The sequence below is a fragment of the Manacus vitellinus genome, unplaced genomic scaffold, assembly GCF_001715985.3.
Source record: "Manacus vitellinus isolate BGI_N305 unplaced genomic scaffold, ASM171598v3 scaffold_31_pilon, whole genome shotgun sequence".
NCBI classification, from domain to species: domain Eukaryota; kingdom Metazoa; phylum Chordata; class Aves; order Passeriformes; family Pipridae; genus Manacus; species Manacus vitellinus.
In genome coordinates this window covers 3,021,314-3,046,373 of record NW_021940379.1, presented here as the reverse complement: position 1 = coordinate 3,046,373, position 25,060 = coordinate 3,021,314, and the positions used below count along the sequence as shown (strand labels likewise).

General features: G+C 42.8%; 1 protein-coding gene across 1 annotated transcript; it reads left to right on the top strand.

Moving 5' to 3' along the window:
- Positions 1-1,095: 1,095 nt before the first annotated feature.
- On the top strand, positions 1,096-21,245 carry BCL7A (BAF chromatin remodeling complex subunit BCL7A). Its single transcript, XM_029961138.1, has 6 exons — positions 1,096-1,196; positions 8,918-9,000; positions 12,163-12,259; positions 13,858-14,025; positions 16,896-17,017; positions 17,890-21,245. The coding sequence occupies exons 1-6, from the start codon at positions 1,106-1,108 to the stop codon at positions 17,959-17,961; spliced, it is 633 nt and encodes a 210-aa protein (XP_029816998.1). The 5' UTR covers positions 1,096-1,105; the 3' UTR covers positions 17,962-21,245.
- The last annotated feature ends 3,815 nt before the right edge of the window (positions 21,246-25,060 follow it).

The following is a 25,060-nucleotide window of genomic DNA, read 5'->3' as shown; positions in this document are numbered from 1 at the left end:
CAAAAATCATTGGAATTATTTAAGGCAGATGAGAAACGTTATGACAACTGGGGGAAAAAACCAAAATGTGCTTCTTACAGGTTTATGTTATTATTATGATTTATTTATCCCATTTAAGGAGGGATATTTTGCTAACAGAGCACATCGCCCATCCCTGCGCTCTGGGGTCTGCCACAGCAACTGGCACAAGGGCGGGATGTGTGTCTGTCACACACAGAGCCCCGGGGCTGCCCTGCACAAAAATAGGTATTATTTCTATGTCAAGTGCTTTGAGCTTTCTAAAAGCCCCTCCAGTTCTGCTTGGCAATAAAATTTAGTTTTGCCCAGGATGCTGTTAGACTGCACTGGTTTATCACAGACTCCATCAGGTTGGAAAAGACCTCTGAGATCGTCGAGTCCAACCTGTGACCGATCTTAGTCAACCAGACCGCATCATCGAGTACCACGTCGAGCCTTGGATTAAACACCTCCAGGGGCGGTGATTCCACCACCTCCCTGGGCAGCCCGTCCCAGTATCCAACCACCCTTGATGTGTTGAGGTGACCTGAAATTGGACAAACTTTTAAATTCTGAGATAAGTTACGGCCTGAGCACGGTGGAGGCGGGGAAGGAGCGTTGCCTTGCGCTCCAAGGGAACAGCGTGGAGTTAAAAACCAGCAACGGGAGCTCTGGAAGCGCCGCGCGCGCGGGGCCGGCGGCCGCCTCCGGACTCCCGCCCGCGCGGGCTCCTTTCCGCCGGGGCACCTCCTCCGCCGGTCCCCGCTGGGGACGGCTCTTTGAGGCCGCGGCGTCCCCTCAGCCCCGAGGGCAGCCCGCGATCGGTCCCTCACACCCCTGACCCCCTCCCGCCACCCGCCCTGCCTCACGGCGGCCGCCGCCCCCCCCGCCCCGCTCCTTCGCTGTCGGCGCCGCGCGTGCGCGGGTGCGCGGCCCCGCCGGGCAGGCGGCGGCGGAGCCGAGCGGAGCCGCCGAGCGCAGCCGCGCCGAGCCCCGCGGCAGCGCCGGCATTGTGCGGCGGGCGCCCCGACACACGCACCGCAGCCGCCGGCCGCGCCGAGCGCCGCGTTCCCCGCCGAGCCGCCGCCCCCCCCCCTCCCCCAGCAGCATGTCGGGCCGGTCGGTGCGGGCCGAGACCCGGAGCCGGGCGAAGGATGATATCAAGCGGGTGATGGCGGCCATCGAGAAAGTGCGCAAATGAGTGAGCGGGGGCCGCGCCGCGCCGGGACCCCCGCGCCCGCGTCCCCCCGCGCCTCCCCGCGCCCCGCGCCGGCCCCGCGCGGGCCGGGGCTCGGCGGCGGCCGCGGGGGCGGGGAGCCGGCGGCACCCAGCAGCCATTTCGCTCCTTCGCGAGTCACATGAACGGCGCGGCGGCGGCGGCGGCGCGTGTGAGGGCGAGAGGCGGCTCCATTGTGCGGCCGAACCCCCTCCCCCGCCGCCCCCCGCCGCCCCCCGCACCCCCGGCCCATCGCACACCCCGCGGTGTCCCGGGCCGGGCGCCACGGCCACGGGCGGGCGGAGAGTCGGGCCCGGCACCTCCCGCCGCCTGCCCCGACAAAGGGCCCGGGGAGCGGGCCCGGGGCTGCCCCGCCGCCCGCGCCGGGGGGAAAGAGCGCTCCAAGAAGTGTTCTGGGAAGAAAAAAAGCCCCACAAAACATGTTAAAAATACCCCCGTAAAGCTCCCGAGAGTTTATTTTCTTTTTTTGTCGCTGCCTGTTTGTTTATTTATTTTACCTCTCAAGTTCCCGAGGTTTGCGCGTAAAAGCGCAGCAAAGCCGAGCGCGATCGTCTCCCACCGGCGCTCCGGGAGAGAGCGCGAAACTGCCCCTGGAACCCCCCTTAAATCGTGTAATGAAAGGTTATACCCCGACCGAATAAGTCCTTTTTGTTAGGCCTTCGGCGTGTTTTGGCCTTTTCCCGCTTTTGTCTCTTTTTTTTTCGGCTTTTGTTAGAAAAACCCTCACGAGGTGTTGAGACAATACAGCGAAGCGGTCGCTGCCGTGTTGTGCACGGTCGGTGCGGGGACCTGGGATGGGATAAAGAGCAGTGCCAGTGTGACTCAAGAGTGAATCCCTCTTCCAGCAAGTTGTGACTGTTCGGTAGTTTTTGTGCGTGTGTACCTTAAAATACTTTCTGTAAACATACGGAATCCACGGGGAAACCCCTTGGGTTAGTGTTGATCTGCATCACTCAGCTGGTTTGTACCTGGTGAAATCAGGGGACGCTTCTATTGCAATCCTCGGCTCACGCTTTGTTTGCGTTAAAAGAAGAGGGGGAAATACAGAATTGAATGTGTTCGTTATTGGGGTGAAATGGATTGTTTGAGCTTTAAATGGCCTTGAGCACGGGAACGGGCCCGTTGGCGTGAGCCAGACAAAGAATCGGGACGTGTGTCCAATAACGCCGGGCACGAGATGTGGATTTCAAAGAATCCAGCCATTGTGTGGGGAGCCAGAACAGCCCGGGTGCTTTCAGGAACTCTCTTCTACTCGGGTGGTGTTTTAAGTGCAGTTTGCTGACGGCTGGGCCAGCTTTGGAGGGTCAGAACAATGTCCAGCGGTGTGACAGGACTTTTGTTCCAACAGGAGCGTGGTTGGGTGTGTGGGACTGTTTTGTCTGTAGGTATTTCATTCATGAGCACAGCACGCTCCCTTTGAATCCTAGTTTGCAGAATTCAGAGGGCAATGCAGACAGCAGCTTGGCCATTCAACAAAATACCTCGTTTATTTATTTTTTCTTGGCAAGGGCTCTCTACCATCATGTCAGTTGCTATGGCTCTCTCTGTGAAACAGAAATCTTACGGTATAAATAGGTTTTTCTACATGTTAACCCTCGTGAGAGACAACTTGCTTTAAAGGGTTCCTGTGTGGAATCATGCAATGTTTCTGTTGGTTATTGTCAGAAGTATTGATATGGCTTTTTGTGTGTGCGCCCCACAAGTATTTACATAAACCAATTTCCTTATTTTTAAAGGAATCATAATTTGAAGGTGAATTCCATGATTCTCCCTCTACACCTGCAGTCAAGTACAGTGGGAAATTAGCAAGAGAGATTCTGTGTTTTGTGGTTTCAGTGCTTTGAGAAGACTTGGCTTGTTAAATTGAACTTTCCACACTGGCAATTCCTGCATCTTCAGAAGAGCCACATCGGCAATTTCCAAGTGTGCAGTTTCATTTGCATAATAGAAGCAATTTGTTGCCATCCACAGCTCTTCTGTGGAAATGCAGCCACTGAAAATTAAAATACCTTGCACCCAACATTTCCTAGGACAGAGTTTTGTGCGACTTGCGTGCTCGCAGTGCTGCGTGCCAGGGATGAGCAGGGGGGCAGGCGGGGCTGTGAACTCGTCTGAGCAGACAGGGGCTTTATCCAGAGCTTTATCCACCTGGGAAGGTGTGCAGCACCTTGCTGTGTGGTATTACTGAATCCCTGTGCTGCCACGTCTGTGAACGTGCCTGCTGGGAAGCAGCTTCCACCAGAACAGACTTCGTTCCTTAGGAAATTAGTGTTCTTGGACAGCAAGCCCTTGGATGCAGGTCCCTTCTTTTCATATCCATCTGCAGCACGTGGCACTTCTGGTTATTAGTGGAACTTAGTAGTAAACAGTGAAGTTGTTACGTTTTTATCTTGAGATTACTGTAACCTTATCTCCTTTGTTTAAACCACTCTCGTGAATGAGCATCTGTTTGGGAAAACACAGAGCACGTGGCTTAGGGAATTCGTGGTTACGTTGTATTTGTGTGGCAGAAAAGTTAAATTTCCACAGTAAGAGAATAGTTTGGGGTTTTTTAACAGTACTTATAATTTTTCTTCAAGTCTGTCTTAAAAAATTCTGAGATTAATTTTTCTCACTGGATTGTGAAAGGTACAGGGCTGGTTTTTGTTTTAAAGGTTGATGAGTACTTGTAAATTCTAAGTGGGCTCTCAAGATGAGAGGGGCAAAAACTACTGTGCCCTCAGCCAGCAATAGAAAAATACTGGAAACATTCTTGGATTTTATCCAAGTCGGATTTATTAAATGCAGGAAAATACAGACATTTACTGAAAGACAAGTAACGGGCAGGAGGCATAAGTGGTAGGATGTCTTGGAAGGCAGTGAAATAATTTTCATGGGTATGCAGCGCTGCTGGACCTTTGGACAGCTGTGCAGACGTGAGGATTGAGGTCTGGAATACCTGGTAGGAATGAGGAAAGCTCACTGCCTTGTCTTTGAATTCTTTGCAGAATCCTTTGACCTTTCTCTGACCCATCAAAGCCCTAACCTGGGGGTAGTGGTAGCACCTTAGGAAGAAGAGGTGAACCTGGACAACTGATGAAAGAAAGTACTTGGAGAAAGTTGAGGAGAAAAGTCCCCACTGGCTGTGTTACCTGGTGCCAATGGTTGGGATTGCTGGCTGTGGCTACTTAGAATTTCTGGGCAATGCTGCTGTAGCTTTTCTGTTCACTGTCTCCATTCAGACTCGCTAAAATGTTTTTGTGTGGTATGTAATGCTCAGAGATTGAGCTTCTGCAGGTTTTGCTGCTCATGCTTCCTTAAAATAGGCTTTTGCTCTGAAATGGAGTTATGACATAGAACTTGTTAACATGATGTCTTTGGAAAAAGACTGTTTGCTACTCCTGGATCACCACCCTGCTTCAACCTGGCTGCGTTGGCTCTTTTGGGTTTCCTGCTAAGATTTCAGTTCAAGTAGTGGCAGTTGAAGTAAGAATACCCAGTGTATGTGTGGGAATGTACTGAAGTTTTGTAGTGGCCCAAACACTCTGTTACGATGCTTGAATTGTGATACTTTTTTTTCTGTCTTTGATTATTTCTCTCTGGGCCAGGATGTGCTCTCTGACTTCAGTGGAAGCTGAGGTTAAAGGTAGAGTTTTGGCATGTGTAAATGGTTCTCTCCACTGCTAGAAAGGTGCTCCTGGCCACGTGGAACCAAGCAGGGCTTGCTTTAAAACGTGCTGGCCTGTGTAAGGTACAGGGGGCTCTCAAAATGTGCCGTATTTAGGGAAACTCAGAGGGAAGGTGTCTGTAACCACCTGTCCTTGTCCAGTCATGCTGCATGGCTTTTTACTGTGTTTGCAGCCTGGTCAGTATAAACACCACGTGTGTCTGGGGCTCCTTCCCGTTAGTCACTAGGCAGACATCCCCACAGCAGTGGGTGTGCTCGGGAAGGCAAGCCTGCGCCTCAGAGAGTCAGTTGTTGTGCATCTCACAGCACTTTTTGTGTATAATAATGGCATTTTCTTTCCCATTCCCCTCTCTCCTTTGCTTGATCCCACAGGGAGGTCATAATTCTGTGATTTTCACCAAACTCTGTTGCAATGCAAGTGAGTGTGATGTGATAAATTCAGCATTATGACGTCACTTCGTGATCACCAGCAGAAGATGGGGTATGTGGGAGCAAATCCGTGTGTAAACGCAGATCACTGTGATGGATGAGAGCCACAGGAAAAGGCCAAACAAGCGGGAAAGCCTTTCCTTGAGTGATATATTGGCAGCAAAGGCTTTCTGTGTCTGTGCCATCAAATGTTTCTGGCACTCAGTGCTGCTGCAGAAGCTGCCTTGACACTTTCTGTATAAGTGTAACGTACACTGTTGTCTTTGCTCACCCGTATATTACTTTTATACGTGGAATCTGATACTCATCTGTGGAGCTCTAGTGTTATTAAACAAAATATAAATATATTTAAGAGTCTTGGGCTCTTTAGAGTGGGGAATTGAGTATATAATGATGTAAGTTCTGGGATATTAGTATGCCTCAGGCATAAGCACTGAAGAAGTGTTGATACTAGTGCTTACCCTATGTACCCTTGGCTGTCCTTTAAATGCTGTGCAGATACAGTTCAGAATTTAAAAATGCTTTAACACAATTTCAGATAGATGTAAGGGTTTGTTTCTGTTGGGTTGGTTAGTTTCTGAATTTACTATGACTAAAATATTGAAGATACTTTTCGGTGTGGAAAATTAAAAGAAAAAAGTATTTTTGTGGATATTTAAAGTTTTGCCACTTTCTGTTGTTACTCCTGATTCATTCATGGAGGAACAGGAGAGGTATTAAAACAGGCAAAATTATTATTTTTTTGTAAAGCTGCGGGGTTTATCAGCTAGAAGTGGACAAGTAAAGCTGATTGTTGCCACATTTTTAGCCTGATAAACTGTCAGGTTGATGGATTTCCATTAGGCACCTTTTCCAGTCCACCAGTCAATATAGAGACCAACCTGTAGGAATAACAGAGGGTAGTGTGATAACATATTTTGCCTAGTGATCACTTACCAAAGGTGGAATAGGTGATGGGGTGGAATTCTGCTCAGGATCTCGGGATGAGTGGGTGCAACAGACAGGAAAATGGGGAGAAACTACTTCAGGTCTCACAAGAGGCTGGGCACAGGAGCTCAGGAATTCCTCATTTCCACTCCAGTGCTGGGTCAGGGAGTGTATTTTGAGTTTGTGCAGCATTTCCCAAACTTCCTGCCATGGGGCAGCATCAGTAAATTGTCAGTTCTCAGGGAATGAGAAGGAAAGTCCCTGACCAGCAGGTTGGGATGGTGTCAATGCAGGAAAGATTAAAAAGAGTGGTCAGAGTAGAACTGGGTTTGGGGTGTTTGTTTGCTTGTTTGGATTTTGGGTTTGGTTGTGAAATGCAAAGGCAGTAAGTATTACACATAATATTCTAAGCTTAATTTGCAATAAACATCTTTAATCTTGAAGTTATTTTACCCTGCTGATCTCGAGTGTCTCAAAGTCATTGCGTTTCTTTGTTAACAAATTTGTGTTTGTGCTGCAAATGATTTTATTACGTTTTAGAGGAGGTTATCTTCTTTTTTTCCTACTGATACTTTCGTGGTCTTAAACCTTCAATACTGTAAATGCTCACACATGTAAAATATTTGCATAATAGCAGTGTGATGTGGGGTTTTCTTTTCAGCCATGAGTGTTTGCAGGACTGGGATGTCGGTGTACTTCCATCACAAAATATCCTTCTTCCCATTGTTGTCTGAATTACTGTGTATTGAATTCAGTTAAAAAAAAATCCCTGTAGCTGAGGGTTATCAAAACTTAAAGTGGTACTTAAGAAGCTCAAAAGAATTAAAATGTCAGGGCTAACTTTAATACTAGAAGGAAAAAGTTACTAATATAGGTTTCCTCCTGTGTTCTACAGTCTGTCCAGTGAAGATGCTGTGTGAGGCTGCTTTGAGATGCTAACAGGTATCTTGAACTTTTGGTTTTCCAGTGCAGCATCTCTAAGTAATATTTTGCTGTAGGAAAAGACTAAAATCTTGATTTTTTAATAGCATTTATTCACCTCTCCCCACACCCAAAACAAAACTCCAGCTGGTTTTATTTCCATAATTTCAAAGGTTTTCCTAAGTAGAGATAAACCTAGTTTGTCTTGTATCCTTAAAAAAACCCCAAATTATGTCATGATCATCACTTCACAATTAAGTATGTTCTCATTATTGACATGCCCTCATCTCCACTGTCATTTTTATCGCATGTAGAGCTCCAAATTAGAGTGAAATTGGATTTTGACATACTTTAGCCACCTAGTGTACCCGAATGGTTGTATCCCAACACAATGAGGGGAAATTGTACTCCAGGAAGAGCAGTGGGAAAGAAATAAATCTCAAATAGTTTTGGACTTAAGTTAAAATCTCCTTATAGACAGATCCAAAATGTATCAAATAGTCATATATAGTTTAGGGGGTTTTTTTAATTAAACAGGAAAATGTCTCTTCTAAAGGGAAAATAAAAGATTGGCTTTAGTAGCTAAAACAAATAGGAGGATGTTTGTGGCTGCTTTTGATTTTGGAGGTCCTCTCTAAAAATGAAGCTATCACACATTTGGAGTCACACCCAGCTTCTCCCATCCTGCAAAAAACATTTTTAAATCTTTTTAACCTATAACTGGATCCCAAATCTATTATTTAAATGTGTTTTTTGGAAAAAAAATAATGCTTCAGATCTCATGCCAAATTAATTTCAGATGTTCCTGAATATTTAATGGAATCGCTCTTTGTTGTTAACTTCTAATCGATCCATTTGCAGAGCTGCTTTACAAACCCAGGAACCAGCAGTGGGAATCTGTGACCTGAAAACTGATCACAGGCACGGGATGAAATTTCTCTGGCATTGTGGACCTTCTTTTAATATCCTGATGGAGAGAGCTCAGGGAATTCATCCCTCACCCAGGCGCTGAGCATCCCTTCGCTCTCCGCTGTGCCCCCCTGAGGTGGTGCCGCCCTCCAGCCACATTTCCTTCCCAATTTGTCAGTGTCCCCATTCACGGCTGGCAGGGCCTGCACAGTGCTCCAGGTTATGCTTTTCCCTCTCTGGTAGCCTCAGCCTTGCTTTTCCAGAGAGCTGGGCTCTCCAGAGTCTGGATTCTGCATCACGGCACACGTTGCTTCCAAAGAGGCTGTTGTTCCTACGGCTGGAATTGCAGAGCTGTCTGTCAGGGGTGTGGAGTGAATGTTAAATTGCCAGCAGCAAATTTCTGCCCCAAAATAAACCTCAGATGGTCAAAATGCATCTAGATTTCTGATGCCATTAAACAGCTTCATGACAATCAAAACACACTGGTCTGTCTAAACCCTCTTCTGCTCTCTAGAAACTGAAGTGAAAATTGTAGGCATTAAATCTGCATTTTCAATTGCTGTTCTTCTTAACTGTACCTTTAATCCAGATCTTATTACTGCTACTGCAGTTACTCACCCAGTCAGGTAACAGCCCTGAGAAATCTGGAGGGTAGCAGTGCTCTTAACAACTTTGTGAAATGAAAAGAACAATTTGCACAATGCAGTGCTAAAGACGATGTAATAGAGATCATCCTACTTAATAGCCTGTTTAAATCCTTGACAACTTACAATAGGAGATCACTGTCTTCTGAATTCGAAGTTTAACTTCTCCTGCATTGTAATTTTCTAGGGAGAAGAAGTGGGTGACAGTTGGCGACACATCCCTAAGGATTTACAAATGGGTCCCAGTAACAGAGCCCAAGGTCGATGATGTAAGTATATCCTGCAGTCTCTGCTTTTTCCTTGTGTTTAGGGAAAATCCAAAGAAATATTCTTGGTCTTCTCAGAGCCTTAAGCTAAGGCTGGTGTGGGTCTTGCACGCTCCAGGGAGATGTTGATCTCTACGGAAAGTGATGTTGATGGGTCAGTGGGTGAGTCTTCCTGGAGTCAGCTGGGATCAGTTCTCAGATAACTGTGGAATATTCAGCTTGAAATTGATTTTTTAAACCTTTCTCTAATATAACAACTGGGAAGTGGGGAGGGAAAGTTCAGACATTGACCATTTTCCCTCCTTCTACTTGATGTTTCAGAGGAAAGTAGCTGGTTTGGAACTGGGCAGAGTATTCTCTGTTTTGCTCAAAAATAGGTGCAAAACACTGATGTGAGGGCAGGAAATCCCTGTGGAACTGAGATGGCTTGTATTAAGATGTCCAGCCCAAGTAATACAGCACAAACACTTCTATTGCAATGTGTGTTTTCATAAATGTTCTGTGTATGCATCATGTTTGTGTTCTTACTGTGCACTGTTCATGTGGCATAAAAATTGCTGTAAAAATCGAAGTGAGTGGGACTTACAAATTGATTTTCAAAACACTGCTTTTTTTAAAGTTGAAATATTGTAATAGAAAACTAATCAATGATATCATAGTAAAATAATGATGCAGCAGAATATATATGCCAAGTTTGGTACTCCTTCCTTGGGCTTCACGTGCTTTTACTTTGTTTCTTTCTGTTGTCTGTCTGCCTTTGGTTGTCCCACATATATCAGTGACTGTCAAAGTTGTGGGAAACCTCTTGGGTTCTTCCAGTGCTTGAGCAGCATCTCTGTGAAGTAACCCCTTAGGAACTGGGAAACCTTCTTTACAGAAATCTCTTCATTGTTTCTAGTTGTCAAATGTTAGGTCTTGATTTTTTTATTTATAATACATGGGAGGGGGGGAAGTGTGCTATCTATGTGAGAGAGAGTGCAAGATTTAGGATATTTAGGTTCATGGCTTCTGAAAATCATTTTCCTGCAGTGAAGGTGTTCCTGCAGGATGGGTGCTGTGGGACTTGGAAATAGAATTTCTAAGTGAGCTTCTGTATGAATTTTCAAGGTCACTGATACCTGAAGTCAAATTCCCTGTTATGAAGAATGGGTTTATATAATGGTCTCTGTGCAGTTTAATTGTGTTTTCTGAGCCATCATCTGTAGGTTGAGACTCCAGATTTGCTGAAATTGGGACACTTGTTCAAGACCAGTTACTTTGGTGTCCTACAGTCACACTCTTTTCATGCTGCAGTTGTTGCAGCATTGATGTCACAAGGTTTCTGTCTTCTTGCTCTGGAAGTTCTCACAAATAAAACAAGTGCATGTATTTTACAAATAAATACCAAGCAGGGATAATTTTGGCTATTTAATTTTGTGGACATTCCTTTATATCCAATTTCATCCACTGTGAAGGAGCAGACAGTGTATTTGCTTTTCACTAGAGTAGGAAGATGGGACCTTTCCTGTTTCAAATGGAAGTTGTCTTTGATTTTAGTGAACAGAGATTAGATTTCTTCCCCCCTCATGTGCTGTTCCTAAGACACTTTGACATTTCTTTGAACTACAGTTAGCTGGGCTCTTTTCCTCCTATTGGGTCTGGAAGGCTGTTCTAGAGCCTCAACACTTTGATGGTTAAACCTTTGTAAAACACTTTGCAGCTTAAATTGCTTGCTGTCATTTTCAATATTTCTTTTGTGGCAAAAGTGTCTTTATTGCCTTTAAAAAAAATAACAAAACCAAACCTGAGAGATATTATGACCTCTCTGAACTTTCATTTTGCAAAGGTAAAGAAGTCCATGTACTCTCACCTCTGTTTTGTATATTAGGGAGTAAAATCTGGCTTCTCTGAAGAAAAAATACAGTTTAAAAATAACCTAAATAATACGTTTAAAATAAAGACAAAAGTCTTTCCCAGATATCACTTGTTGAATTTCTTCTGCAGTCTTAGACAATATTTGATTGTGTTTTAGTTCCTTCCCCTGTTGGAAGACGCTCTCTGTCCAAAAGGATGGGTTGAGAGTGTTCTTCCTGGAGTCAGGCTTCCCATTGTGTCCTCAGCAGGCAGCAGGATCCTCCAAAAGCAGTGCAGCTGCTCCTTCTCCTGGGAGACTGGTTACGTCACCTCCTCATTGGAAATGCTGCATCCCTCGGCAGGCTCAGGGTTCCCACGTGATGGATCCACGGGCTCTGCCTTTGTTTTAGTGCTTCTGGTCTGTGCTGGGGTCAGTCCTGAGCAGGTTGGGACCAGGTGCCCACGCAGGGCTGTCGTGCTTGTGCTCTTTGTTTTAGGCCAGTCTGATTTTTCTTAATCCATCTTTTAGTTAGAATGAAGAAACAGCATCGGTTGTAGGGAAGGAGGAGACCTCTGCAGTGTTGGTCTTTGAGAAGGAGGTAAAAAGCTGTTTCTTGAGTGTAAAATTCATGATCTTTGTCATTCCTGTGGTGCACAGTGTCTTGGTGTGCTCTTGAAGCTTCCTGATAGGAAAGGGACAATGTGCTGGGTTAGGTAGTGGTGTGTTCATACACATAAACTACACAGAGCAGAGCTGGGAGCTCAGAAATAGGGTGTTTTGGTGGATCTCAGCCCTGCCTCTGATCAGGAATATTATTCCCTGTTCCTGGTGTAGCAGAGATTCCTTTGACCTTGCTTCTGTAGCTCTTAGGGCTGAGTACAGAGTTGGCAGCAGCACCTGCCAAGTTCTCAGAGTCTGTTGCAGCAAACCCTTTAATCACTGTGCCTCAGATTCCTGTGTGGAGAACCAGGAGGGTTTCTGAGAACTTCTGTACTTTTTACAGAAATGGTGCAGTTTGAAGATGAAGAACAGAATCACAAAATTGTTCAGGTCGGAAAAGAGCTTTAAGATCATGTTTAGTGCTGTTGTTAGAATTTCCCATAAATCCTAGTGTTCTGTGTCAAGAAGAATGCAAATGGGAAAACAGCCCTGCAGTTATTGGGACTAATGCATTATTGATAATGGCAGTTATTATCACACTGGCTTTATTTCTCACTTGAAATTAAGAGGTGCTTATGGAAGTAATGAGTGATGAGGGGTTTATACTGCAACACGGATTTCTCTTTGTGGTGGTGGTATCTCATTTGTGTGTGATGCCTTTTGTTTTTCAGAAAAATAAGAATAAGAAAAAAGGCAAAGATGAAAAATGTGGCTCTGAAGTGACCACCCCAGAGAACAGCTCCTCCCCAGGGATGATGGACATGCACGGTGAGTGGGAGAAGGGCAGCCCCAATTCCCCCCCTGCACTGCTCTGCAGGTGTAAGCCAACAACATCAGATCCAGCCTTGCTCCTATGTGTGGGCAGTGTGATGGAGTCAAAGTGAAAACAGCATCAGATGCTTATTTGGTACCTTGGACTTCTCTCCTGTGGATGTACTAACAGTTGTTTAAACCACATTTTTATTTGGGCTATGAGTGGGGGGGGAACTGTTAGTGAAGCAAAACAGAAAATTAGAAATATCTACTTTTCAAAATACTACACTGAGGTGAAGTAGTAACTCTGTGGAGTTTGCTGCTTGAAGAACCAAAAAATCCCCAAAGCCTCAGTGGTACCTCCTACAATTAGTGCAGGTTTTGTACTTATTAACTCTCTAACTGATTAAGGTCAAAAGAATTCTGCAAGAGCCAAGAAGGCAAGCTGTGGTTCTGTGTTGTCTTCCTTCTTCTTCAGCCTGATGAAATTAAGTGCTTAAGGAAATATTTTTTGGCTTGCCAGTCAGGCACTATTAGGTCAACTTTATTTTATTTTTTTTTTTTTTAAAGTGTGACTGTTGAGTGTTAACCTGGTGTTTATTACAGAGGAGTTTGCACAGCTCAGCTCTGTTTCAAGTTTTTACCTTTTGGCTGTTTGGATAACAATTATGGCTGAGAAAGCAGCACTATTTGAGCTGATAAGAGGGGATCACTCTTTAGTGGGTTGTAAATTTTTCATTTCAGTTTTATTTGCATTTCTGTTGCCTCCTGGTTGGTTTTTGCAGTTTTCACAGCAAGTATGGTCTTGCAATTAAAGGATTGAGCAGGATTTTCACAGATCTGCATTAATTTTTCATCTGTTTCAAACTTCTTGGCTTTTTGCCTTGGTCAGGTCATAAGTCTTGTTGCTCTCATCCACAAGGTGAATATACTACTTGCTTTTTTATCATATATAATTTATGTTTTTAAGGCAGACTGTACAATTCCATGATAAACTTAATCTGATCTCTGACTACAGAGACAATATCTGTGCTGCAGAAACTTACTGTGATCCAGGTCTTTGAGGGCTTGGGAATTTCCTGGACAATTATCACTTAGAAACTATTGATATTGGGACTGGATGTTACGTTTTATCTTGATGGGGGTTTTTTGAGGGGTTTTGGGCTGGGTTTTTTTTGACCTTCAGGACACATTTCAAAAAACATCTGCTCATCTGAACAATGGAGTGATGGCTATTTGTAAATCTGAAGTGTGAACACTTGATTAGCCCTTAATGAGACTGTCAGTTCAGTTGATCTGGTTTATTCATACTGCAAAATTCTGGGTTCTTTTGGATGAGAGCTGAGTAAAACACTCTTGGGTTTGATGTATAAAATTAGTTCGAACCTGTTTTTTGAAGTTTTCTGATTTTTAGTAACTGCTAGAAAACTCCTTAGGCTGGTGTGGAAAAAAGTTAGATGTAGTGTTAGTCTGAATGCTTGGACTTGATCCCTAATGAGCTAAATTATATCATGTGTTACCAGGGAATAACACAGGAAAAATATGGAGGAATTAAGGTTTGCTCTGTGTCTTGTCACATTAAACTTCCTTGGTTTTCACTCTTTTGTTAACAGATGACAATAGCAACCAGAGTTCAATAGCTGATGCTTCTCCAATAAAACAAGAAAACAGTAGTAATTCAAGTCCAGCACCAGAGCAGAACTTGGCAACACAAGCAGACGGCACTGAAGTCAAGTCTGACGAAACTCAGGCAGAGGCAAAGGAGCAGCCTGGCTCAGAAGGTAAGCTGGGAAGGCCACCTTCAAAGCCAAACAAAAAAATGTTATCCTTTAGTGTGTCATTTATTTGCTTATCCACTTTGAGAACTGAAAAAAATAACATTTTGAAAGAGACGGTTGCTGAATTCTCAGCATTTATGTGAAAATGGGCCACAATGTCTCTGACTTCCTGATGATCCTTCATACAACTGGAAAGGTCACATTGCCATTCAGGGTCTTTTCAGAGAGAGACAAAATACTTGGTTTATTGTTGTCATAATCTCAGCCTTGAAAGAAGAAATAATTTATAAGTGAAAGAATTCTTCATCTTTGAAATGGCGGCTACCATGTAATCACACAAACCCTGGAGGGTATTACTTTGTGTGGGTCTGTGAGTGTTTGTTATCTAGTAAGAAAGTGAAATAGAGGTGAGATAATTTGAAATTATTTTTTAAAATTGTCTAAACTATAATGTAAGCTTTCTTTTTTCTTAACCCTGCTAATTAGTTATTCGGAAGTGAGCTCTGAATTCTGTCCTAATTTTCTGAAAGCATTACAAGATTGTACTGCCGTTGTGCACAGATTAAAAATACATGTGGGTTAAGAGATTGTTCTGAACCTCACTCTTTAAATGGTATTTTAGGTAATTGAAAAGTGCTCTGTGTTTATATTCGTGGAAAGATAACTTCCTTCGTCCTATTATAACAGATAAAAGATGTCCTTAACACCATTCTAATGATTTGGTTGCAGAATTCTTCCCATAGCAAAGCAATTAAATTATGCCCTCCTGATTTAGTTCTTCACCAATTTAAATTTAGAGCCTTTATCTCAGTAACACCGGTGGTGAAGTATGTTAAATATTGTCATTGTTAACTGGGGCTAAAATTTGACAACAGAACTGTCAGCAAATTGAAATAAATCAGAGCACCATTTCCTTCAAAGAAAATCTCAGCTTGCATATTTGGCCACGTTAAATGGTAAGGGTTTACTCCCAGGAGTAACACTGCCTGAACCTGGTGATGTGAAGTCGTTACAAAGCTCCCCTGGCTAAATTTAGGTTCAGGGAAAATCACACCCAGTCCTCTGGATTAGCTCCAGAGTCAGTTACTGTAAAATGAAAGGGAGATATAATGGTAAAAAATACCTGTTGTTAATGTGGGGTTTTTTCTATTGGTTATGTGCTGTGTTATACAGTTTAGTAAACATTTATCTACCAAAGGGATCAATCAGAGCCCTGGAATTGTGACATTATTCAACTGGACAGGGTTAAGGACCTTGCACCTCTATCTCACGTTGCTCCACTGAAATCAGGAAGGTTCTTTTAAGTCAGGGGACAGTTTGGGTGGGCAGAAATGCCTGAGGAGGACTTCTTAAACCAAACAGGTGCACTGAAAACAGTTTGCTGTGTGAACAGGCATTGGGACTTGGCTGTTTAAAATACAAGGTCCCCTTGCCCAAAGGTCAGCAGCAGCCCGAGTGTATTGTTGGGAGCACCTGGAAGAGAACAGTGGCCATGAGGAGTCTGTGGTGGGGAGATGGGCACGTGGCAGAGCTCCTCAGCTCAGTGTCTGCTGAGACAGACACTGCAAAAATTCAAATTGAAATTCCTTTTGACCCTTGGGACTTGTTTCTCTATCAGCATGGAGATGCTTTTCTGGTGAGACATGGACAGGAAGAGGATTCTGACCGAGTTTGCTGAGTGTGATCTTTGAGGTGCTCATCATGGGCATTGCTTGAACTCAGAAGTGCTTGTGATGCTTTTTATACAGTGTGTCACAAAAATATCCATTACTCACTGGTTATGTCATCTTTGTTAACCAAAGATGTCCAGAATTGTTTTGATCTTGCATTGCTCTTCATCTGGAATAAATTCAAGTTTCTTGGGTCAGGGATCTATGGAGGGATCGCTTCATAAAACTTCACACACACTTCTGAGAATTTAAGTCAAAAAGGATTTTTAAATGAGTTGAAGGAAAGAATGGGGTCCTTAAACTGTTCCTGAAGTGGATACTGGAAGAACTATAACTGACCTTTTACAGTCAGAAGGGTTTGAATAGTGAAGTTTTTTGTTTGGTTTGAGTTTTTTTGTTGGTTCTCTGCTTCTGGACACACTTTGTTAAACTTCCAGGGATCTTTAACCTGTGAAGACATTTAAAGTGCCCCTGGCCTCTCTCGAGTGAATGGATGCTTTAGCCTTGAGTCCTCTGTAAGTCATGTTTTGAGAGAGAGAAGGGTTTAAAAAAACAACTAAACAAAACCAAAAAACCCCAAAACAAAACAAAACCCAACAACAAAAAATCCCAATGAAAATTGAAAACAGGAACAGGCTGGGAGACTTCTCCACAGCTGTGCACCAAAATTAAACATTCTACAACCTTAATGGTTAAGCTAGTTAGCTGAATTTCTAAATTCTATCTTAAAAGTAGTATCCAGCAAAAAAAGTGGATTTTAAATATATGGCTGAATTTTGATCCAGGTGATTTTATTCTCTCCCTAGCCACACAGTTTTAGACCTGTTAGTTATCACAGTTCAGCCCTTTCTGTAGCAGCCTTTTCCTTCTGCTTTGGAGGAAGTTTGTTTGCAGTCAGTTTGTGTTGAGACTTGTTTGCTGCTGGCCCTGACACTGCCGGGTGAGGGTGTGTGGGAGCCTGGCTCCCTCTAGGGTCGGATCCCAGGGTTCTGCTGCCGGCACTGGGAAGGAGAAGCTCTGCCAGCAGCCACGTTGTGATCCTGCACTTGGAGCTTAATTCATGGTATTCACACAGTTATGTATGTTATCATTAACCATTACACGTGGGTGAAATGCTTGGGATGCTGCTGATGGGAAGCCATCCTAAAAGCTCCTGCTGAATGCTTTCATTTGTTTGCTTAAAATTGTTTCTTGAAATTTCAGATACCTCTGATGAACAGAATTCACAGTCTTCAATGGAAAATTCCATGAATAGTTCAGAGAAAGCAGAAATTCAGTCCTCTGGAGAAAATGATATAATTACAGAGGCATCTAAAAACTCTCAGGTAACTTAAAGTGCAGAAGCTCAATTACTTGGATTTTGGAAAAACTCTTTTTTTACTAAAAAAAAAGTAAGGAGGCCAGTCGTATATTTAGAATAATTTCCAAAGGTGACTGGCTACTTGAATTTCACATAATTGGAACAGTAAGACCAGATTGGTCTGTTTGACTTTTTGGTTATTAAAAACCAGCCTGTGTTTTGTAATGGAATAAAATTTTGCATTAATAAATTGCTTGGACCAAACCTACTGAGCAGGCCCCTTTGAGGACCATTCAGAGGTAAAATGCCTTCTACAAAGGTGAATGCACAGGCAGTTAGGAAAGTTAATTTTTATAGATTCAGTGGATGAGATGTTTGGATATTTATTCGCTGATACACTGAAAAATTCTGGGCAGGTGGGAGAAAGAAATTATCCTTTTAGGTGTGCCCTTCTCAGGGCAGGACAACTCCAGATCCTCAGGGAGCACTGCTCTGTCCACTGGTTTTCCTGTGGGTCAGTGCTTTGTTCCAGTGCACACCTGGCACTTCCCCAGCCTGCCTGTTCTGAACTGTAGAGGTTGCTCTGGCTACAGCAGGAGGAAATCCCCGTGTGCTTGGGGCAGGGTGACCCTGCTGTTCCCTGGAATATTCACTGTGGTTTTTAGCCCGGAACTAAAATTTTGCCCTTTGTAGACGACAACAAGTGTAAAGATGTCGAGGTAAGAAGTAAGTAGAGGAGTGATTTCAGGAAGCAGATGCACTTGGGAATGTTGTTCTGGCATCCAGGGATGCTTTGGCTGTCACACGTGACATTTTGGTGCTGTTTGTTTGATGTTTACGGTGCCTCAACTTCAGTGCAATGATAACGTGGCTGTTTTTCTTTTCCCCCTCATTAAGGACTCTGAAGGAGTGCCACCTTCTAAAAAGATGAAAGTAGAGGCTTCCCAACAAAATGTTGAAGAGATTTAGACTATAGATTTTTCTGGTCAGATTTTATGTAAGGTACATCAGTGGGCTTAATTATAGAACAACCTTACTTAAGCATCTTCTCTTGGATGAGGACAGAACTCCTAACTTTTCAAGTTACCAAGCAAAAATCCAAGAAAGCCTAACAAAGGTTTAACTTCTCAGACACTGAAAACTTTTTCCTGTGAAACAAACATTGAGAACTTTTAAGTTACTGTCTCTGAAATGGTTGGAGTAAACAACTCAGGAGGGGTCTACGCACTGTTTCTAAAGTCAAAATTACAATTATGTTGCTGCTGTATTTTTTTTTCATTTCTCTATTTAACATTGTAAGATATTTAAGGATGGTACAGGTCAGGTATTAGCTTTCATGTGAAGTTCATTGTTCTGGCGTGATGTCTGCTTTTGTTTTGTGCCTTGTGTTCTGAAAACAGTGCTAACTTTTAAAAGTTGTTTTGCAACTGTCTCCTTTGCAAAGTGGCCTATGTTTGTATAATGCCATGTAGTAAGGCTTTTTTTTTCTTTTTTTTTTCTTTTTATTTTTTCTTTTTTTGTTGTTTGTTTGGGGTTTTTTGTTTCGTTTTTAAGTTTTAAATCCCTGGTGCTTAAATTTTTAAACAACTATAGATCAGGAAGCCATTTTCACTCTTGGAGTCCAAGGAGAAAAAGGAGCTTGATGTTTTATTTTAGCAGCTGTAGTGGAGATCTTTTATTGAATGCATGGCATTCGCAACTGTAAATTTGGTCTTCTAAATACTTAACTTCATCAGAAGTTAACATGATCTGTTTACCATTTATAGTCCAGATCTGAATATATACTATAACACAGACACTTAAAATACTTACGTATTAGGTCCAGATCTCTGTACTGGGTACAACTTTACAGAAAAGTTCCACTATGTACATAAATAGGATCAAAGGGATTGATGCAGTCAGTTTATTTTCAATTGGTCTTTTTTGATATCATGTTTTCACTGAACTGGATTTCATTGTACTGTTTCATTATGAGATGTTTACTTCTGTGTTCCAGGAAAATACTGTATTGGGGGTTTCCTTTTCTCTTTCAGCAAGTCTTATAAATAAGCCTTGTTGTCTCCATAGTCCCCACATCAGTTAGAAATGTTCCTTCTCTCCCAACTAAAGTGTGCTTATGCTAAACTTGATGGAAAGGCACGAGGTAGGTGCAACTCCCTTCAAATTCGTGGCGAGCAGAACCATCTGCATCAGGTCACAAGGGTCTGGTCTTCCAGTGGGCTTTGAACTTCCAGGGAATAAACCCCCGGTGTCGGTGGAACCGCTCGTTTCCCACTTCCATGCACACACACACATCCATCCATATGTACATACTGCTGGATCAGGCCCTGACTCTGTCCTCACTTGGTGTGGGAGATGGAACTTGTAATTTAAACTATGATCTCACAGCTCTGGAAATGGTTTGTAAGTGTAGTTTGTAAGCTGAGAACTGTAAATACTTTTTTAGGTGAAAAGGAGAAATTGCTTCCAGTCGATACATTTTCATGATTAGCTCTTCATGAAGCTTGTTTAGGTTGGGATTCTCCAATAGTGAAAATGGCTTGCACTTAGACTACTGCATTACATTTGCAATTACCACTTTCTTAGGAAAAGCAATGAGGAATTGGGGGGAGGGAACAGGGGGAGGGAGGAGTGGGGAGCCAATACTGACCTTCCGTAAGATGCTTGTAGGACTGAACTCCACGTAACCTATGACACTCAGTTTCAGAACTTTTCCTTTATGTTGAAATAAAACTTTTTTGGATTTTAACTGAATAAAATCGGATTGCAAATCATTCATGAAAACAGCGTGCTCCCTAATAAGCTTTTGGGATTTCTGGTCTGATCATGAAGTCCATTAACATCCTGAAAATAAGGAAATGAGGAGCCAAAAACTGAATTTGCACAATATATGCAATGAAACGGTAGAATTCTCTCTTGAATTGTGTGTATGCCTAAAATGTGGATAACTGGTCCATGATGATTGATTTGTATGTATATTACATTCAGATTTAAGTGATATTTTGTGAGAAGTTCTATTGATATATTAAATGGGCAAATCTAGAAAGATTCAAACTTTTAAAATATTTTTGATTTACTAACTTTTTGTTGTTTTTAATGCTAAAACAAAACAAATCTGATGCCACCTTTGACAACTAGTCGTGTTTACTAATCCCTCTCTTCAGGTGCATCGCAGCAAGTTTTTAATTTTCATTTTGTAGACGTTTCCAAGGGAGTAAATAGACTTTTCATTTAGGAACTAATTCCTGTACTTTAGGAAGAAATAAAATATATAAATAGCACTAAAAATACCTCAAATTTTTCATTAGATAGAAGCATTTATTGGCATTATTGACATCAACAGGTTTAATTATAAACTTCCTTTTCTCTCCTGTGGCTTCTGCTCAGAACTGTTCATTGTTCTGTGGCTTACAAGACAAGGCATCATAACCATCTTCCCTAGAGGCTTTATTTCTGAGGTAGGAATCCTTTATTTACAGCTTACAGAGAATACATTCAGATCTTTTATTTTAACCAGAGATTCTAGTGACAACAGACAACTGAACAAGCAGATAGATTTGGGTTCCTTAGACCTGTTATTGTCAGTCTCTAAGGGAAGAGACTTTGACATTATCTGGTATGAAGAAATCCAAAATAGTGTATAAGACTGTTATTAGTCTTTTTTTGAAGTGCCTGATAACATTTATGGGCCAACGGATGTGATTAAACACATTTTAATGCCAGAAAGTACAGATGGGACCAAACCAGAATATGGAATTCAAATCCACCTGAGGTTTGAAATGAGATCTAAATCCAGCTGGTTTTGGCTTGGACCTATCTCTACCCGAAACTTGTTTTATGAACTCACTGTAAAAGGGTTTACTGAAAGCATTGAGAGGTGGAGCAGGAGGAGAGATGTAATTTTCTTCAAGATGACTGAAAGTTCTCATACAGCTGATGTTTTAGAAATAGTGCAAATATCAAGAAGTGCTTCCTTGCTACAATGCTGAATGTTGGAGCTTCAGTTACAGATAAATAAATAAAAAACTAAAAAAGAAAAAAAAAAAAAAGGAAAAAAAATAAAGAAACTAGAAGCAAGCAAGTAACTTAGCTGAGTTTGTGGAACACGTGGGAAGGCCTTCCAGATAAGCGATTTACTCAGCCAAACATTTTATAGCAGAACTATTCCTTGGAATTTTTATGCTTGGGAAAGTAGTTGTTAAAACATTCCAAAAAGTGCTGGCACTTACAAAACAACAAAAAAAAAAATAAATCAACAAGGCAGTATAAAATATCGGTTTTGGGTGGCTATCTTCATACATAAACATTGTCATGTTTTGGAATGTTCTTTATATCTAAGGGCCTGTTAGAAGGTGTAAAGAATTTTGTTTTCTTCAATACCTAATCGTTTTCCATCTTATGATTTGTGTGTGTGTGTGTTGTACAGCAGTATAATTTTTCACTTATTTATTCCATCGGTAGTTATGGTTTGTACAATGTACAATGGTTTCATTTCAAAAAAAAATAAAATAAAAAATCACAACACGAATGCTGTGTGAATAATTTTTATCAAGAAACTTAACCTCAGTTTGGTTTGGTTTGTTTTTTTTTTTTTAATTTACAATAAATTTCTGTTTTTATAAATGGCATTTTTAAATGTTCATTTGTGGTGCTGTCTTGTTTGGTAATGTGTAAAATGATTCACCTTTGAGCAGTCCAAAGGTGTCTTGACAGTGTGGTGAGGCAGGCGGCGGTTATAAGAACAACAAACAGAATAGATATGGCCCATGTAATTACAGCAACCTGCAGAATAATGTGGTAATTTAAGGTAATTTAAGTACCAAATTCCTCATTTGATACTCAGGTTATGTGTTGCAGTAATTTAAATTGGAGGGAGGAGGGAGGGCAGTGTGGAAATGTGCTTCAGTTTGGATACAAGCTTGAGTCCAATGCTTGCAAGGGTAAAACTCCTGAGGAGTTTTGGAAAGATTCTTTACATTCAAGGTGGATATAAAGTGTCCAGCTTATTTTTAGTGTTCTATGTGCTCTGTCCCAAAGTGGCCTGTGGTTCCACAGGCAGCTGGACTGCCCTGCTGGCTCATTGCTCCCAGAGGGGCGAGCCCAGCCTGCCTGCTCCCAGTTGGGTTTGTTCCCTGCCTTGCATTTGCTGGGGTGCTCATAACATCCCCATTAACCCCTACAGTTCACTAATCTGGGAAGAAACTGCCATGTAGTTGGTTTTTTTCCTTCTCCAGATCAGTGAATTGAACTAACAGACGTATATAAAGGAGTTACATACAGGGTGGAACTGGAGAGAGAGAATACAGGTTGCAGCAAGGATGTGACTCAAGATGGGTCCCAGAAGGAAAGGCCTCTGAACAGGTAAGGCTTGTGCCAGGGAAGGGTGAAGGAGCAGCAGGAGCCTGGAGCAGGGCACACACGGGTTGTCCCTGTGGTTTTCCTGGGAGCAGGAAGGCCAGCAGAGCCTGCCCAGAGCCTGCAGCCAGCCCTGTGTGAGGCTGGGAGGAAGCTTCCCTGAGCTCTTTCCCTCATCAGTATGGGAATGCTTATCTTCCTGTCTGTAGATTTAGGAGGATAATCTCTCACCACTAAGTAGTGTGGAATACACTGTGGGTATGTCTTTGAACAGCTTGAATGTCTCTGCTCACTGTGTATTGCAGTGCAGTGCTAAGTCCTCCTCCTGTGCTAAAAGCCTTGTTCAAGGAACTGATGTTCCTTGATCAAGGAACATCATCAGAAGACAGAGGCCTGTGTTTCACCTCTCACTGGGGATTGATGAAAAGAAACAGTAAGAAAAAACATATTCCAAAGATGCTGCTGGGGCCTCTTAGTATTTCCCTGTGCTTCCTGGAATTCCTTACTGTGGAGGAGGAGTGGAGAACAGGCAGGCTTGACCTGGTACTGATCAGCTAAATGCTGATCTTAAGGCAAACCAAGAGGTCTGTTTCCAAAATAACTGGATTTATTTTAAGGGATGCCCCTATCCTTGCACCTGACTAGAGGAGAAAACCTTGAACTTTATGAAATGTTAGTTGTACCTTAAGGCTGCTGCCTGTGCCATAAGTGATGGTTGGTACTGCTACTCTTCCTAGAAAATTGCATTGTTAACTAAATTTCTTTTGACAAGTTATCCCTCTTTTCCTATGGGATGAAGCCTGTGTGGCTTGCTTAGAATTAAGTGAGGTAAATGTATAGGCTGTTGTCATGGAAGTGTTACACAGTGCTGTTACTGAGGTGTCATGATTTTTTTAGTTCAGGTTTAGTTCTTGAACTACATGGAAGACTTAAAATAGGTATTGTAAAACTGTGAATGTTGTTTTGAAATGTTTGATTTATTTTTTTTTTGTGCTTAAAGTATTCTCAGTCAGAATGCCTTGCTGGGAGATAGCATTTTTTTTTCTATTTTTTTAAGCAAATGTTAATATAAGGTAGCAAGAACCAGCTTTGAAGCTAAATATGACTGGCCTTCAGAATTTGAGTCGTATGTGATGCTAAGTACGAACTGCATGTTGGTTTTGATTTTTAAAGATCTCTAAGAGAGCCCTCACATGATGTGGCCATGCCTTCCTGCTGCTTTCATGTGTGGGGGAGTGTTTGACCTACCACTCCTCCCCTAAACACAGTGATCAGCCTTGATTCATGCTAATGGGGAATGCTGGATCAGTGCATGGGCGTAATTGGGATACTGCAGGAATGCTCTTCTTTGCATGCCCAAGACTTGCTCTCAAACTCTTGAGTTTCCCCTGATCTTATTTCTGGTTTTACGAAGCAGAGAATGTAGCACGTGGCAATTCAGTGTTTGGAGGTTTTTTCCCCTCCTGAGCATGGCTGTGTAGACAAGCCTGTTTTTTCATTTTAAGTATGAGGTCCTAGAACTGAAATAATATTCACAATTTAGCATCAATGTTTTGGAATATGGCATGTAGGATAGCTCTCTTGGTGATGGAGGTTTGCTCTACAGAGGACACTCAAGGCCTCTTTTGACTTTGTGTACACATAGGTACAGGTATGAGGTTTGTGCTGTAGGATGCTGCTCTCTCCCCTTACCAGCCCTATTGCTGTGCTTTCATGTTGACCTACAGGTTTCCTTTATGCTTTTTAAGAAGGATGAAATCTGATCTTTCCTTCCCCTGGAACAATTGTGGTTCCTTCACAGGCACCACCGAGCAGGTACTGTGGGGTGTGAGCCACGAGCCTGGCAGAAGAAGTTCTGTGTCCTGCCCTCTCTCTGGCTCCAGCAGTGCTTGCTGCAGGTCTCCAGCTTGTTCTCCAGGTGCCCTGGCTTCTTGCAGACGGCTTCTGAAAAATAATAAGCAATTTAGTGTATTAAAGACAGTTTAAATTAGGTACTTTAGCACAATTGCTATTTTGTCAACTTTCTTCAGCCAGTTCTGGGCTATTCTCTACATTTCCATGTTCTTCACAGTCCCTTAAGTTTAGGAATGTTCTACAGAATCACAGAGTTGTTAGGGATGGAAGGGACCTCTGGAGATCGTCCAACCCCCCTGCCAAGGAAGGGTCACCTGGAGCAGGTGACACAGGGACGTGTCCAGGTGGGTTTGGAATGTCTGCAGAGAGGGAGACTCCACACCCTCCCTGGGCAGCTGTTCCAGGGCTGTTCCACCTCTGTGGAAAGAAGTTCTTCCTCATGTTGAGGTGAAACTTCTTGTGTTTGAGTTTATGGGGATTTTTTTAAACTCCTTGACCTGCCGGATGAAGTGCCCTGCTGGCTCATTTATACCAGTTATGCTCAGCAGGAGCGGGGTTAGGGTCAGGGTTAAATTAATTAGGGCTTAATTAAACCAAGCATTAACTGCCATCTCCCAGCAAGGCGTTCTGACTGCGGCTATCCTAAGCACAAAAAAAAAATAAAAAAATTAAAACATTTCAAAACAGCAACAGCAGCGGGGACAGCGCAGCAGCACCAATACCTTCTGCTTTTTTTTGTGATCCCGGTGGAACCTCGGGGGGCCGGGGGGTCCCTTGTGGGCTTCGGGGTGGGTGACGATGACCGGGGTGTGTGACGGTGACCGGGGTGGGTGAGGATGAGCCGGGTGGGTGAACTGAC

Bases quoted from the DNA above. Each gene is read 5' to 3' on its own strand.
- BCL7A (XM_029961138.1), top strand. From the start codon at position 1,106: ATGTCGGGCCGGTCGGTGCGGGCCGAGACCCGGAGCCGGGCGAAGGAT. The intron at 1,197-8,917 runs GAGTGAGCGGGG...TGTAATTTTCTA, and splicing joins CATCGAGAAAGTGCGCAAAT to GGGAGAAGAAGTGGGTGACA. The intron at 12,260-13,857 runs GTGAGTGGGAGA...TTTTGTTAACAG, and splicing joins AGGGATGATGGACATGCACG to ATGACAATAGCAACCAGAGT.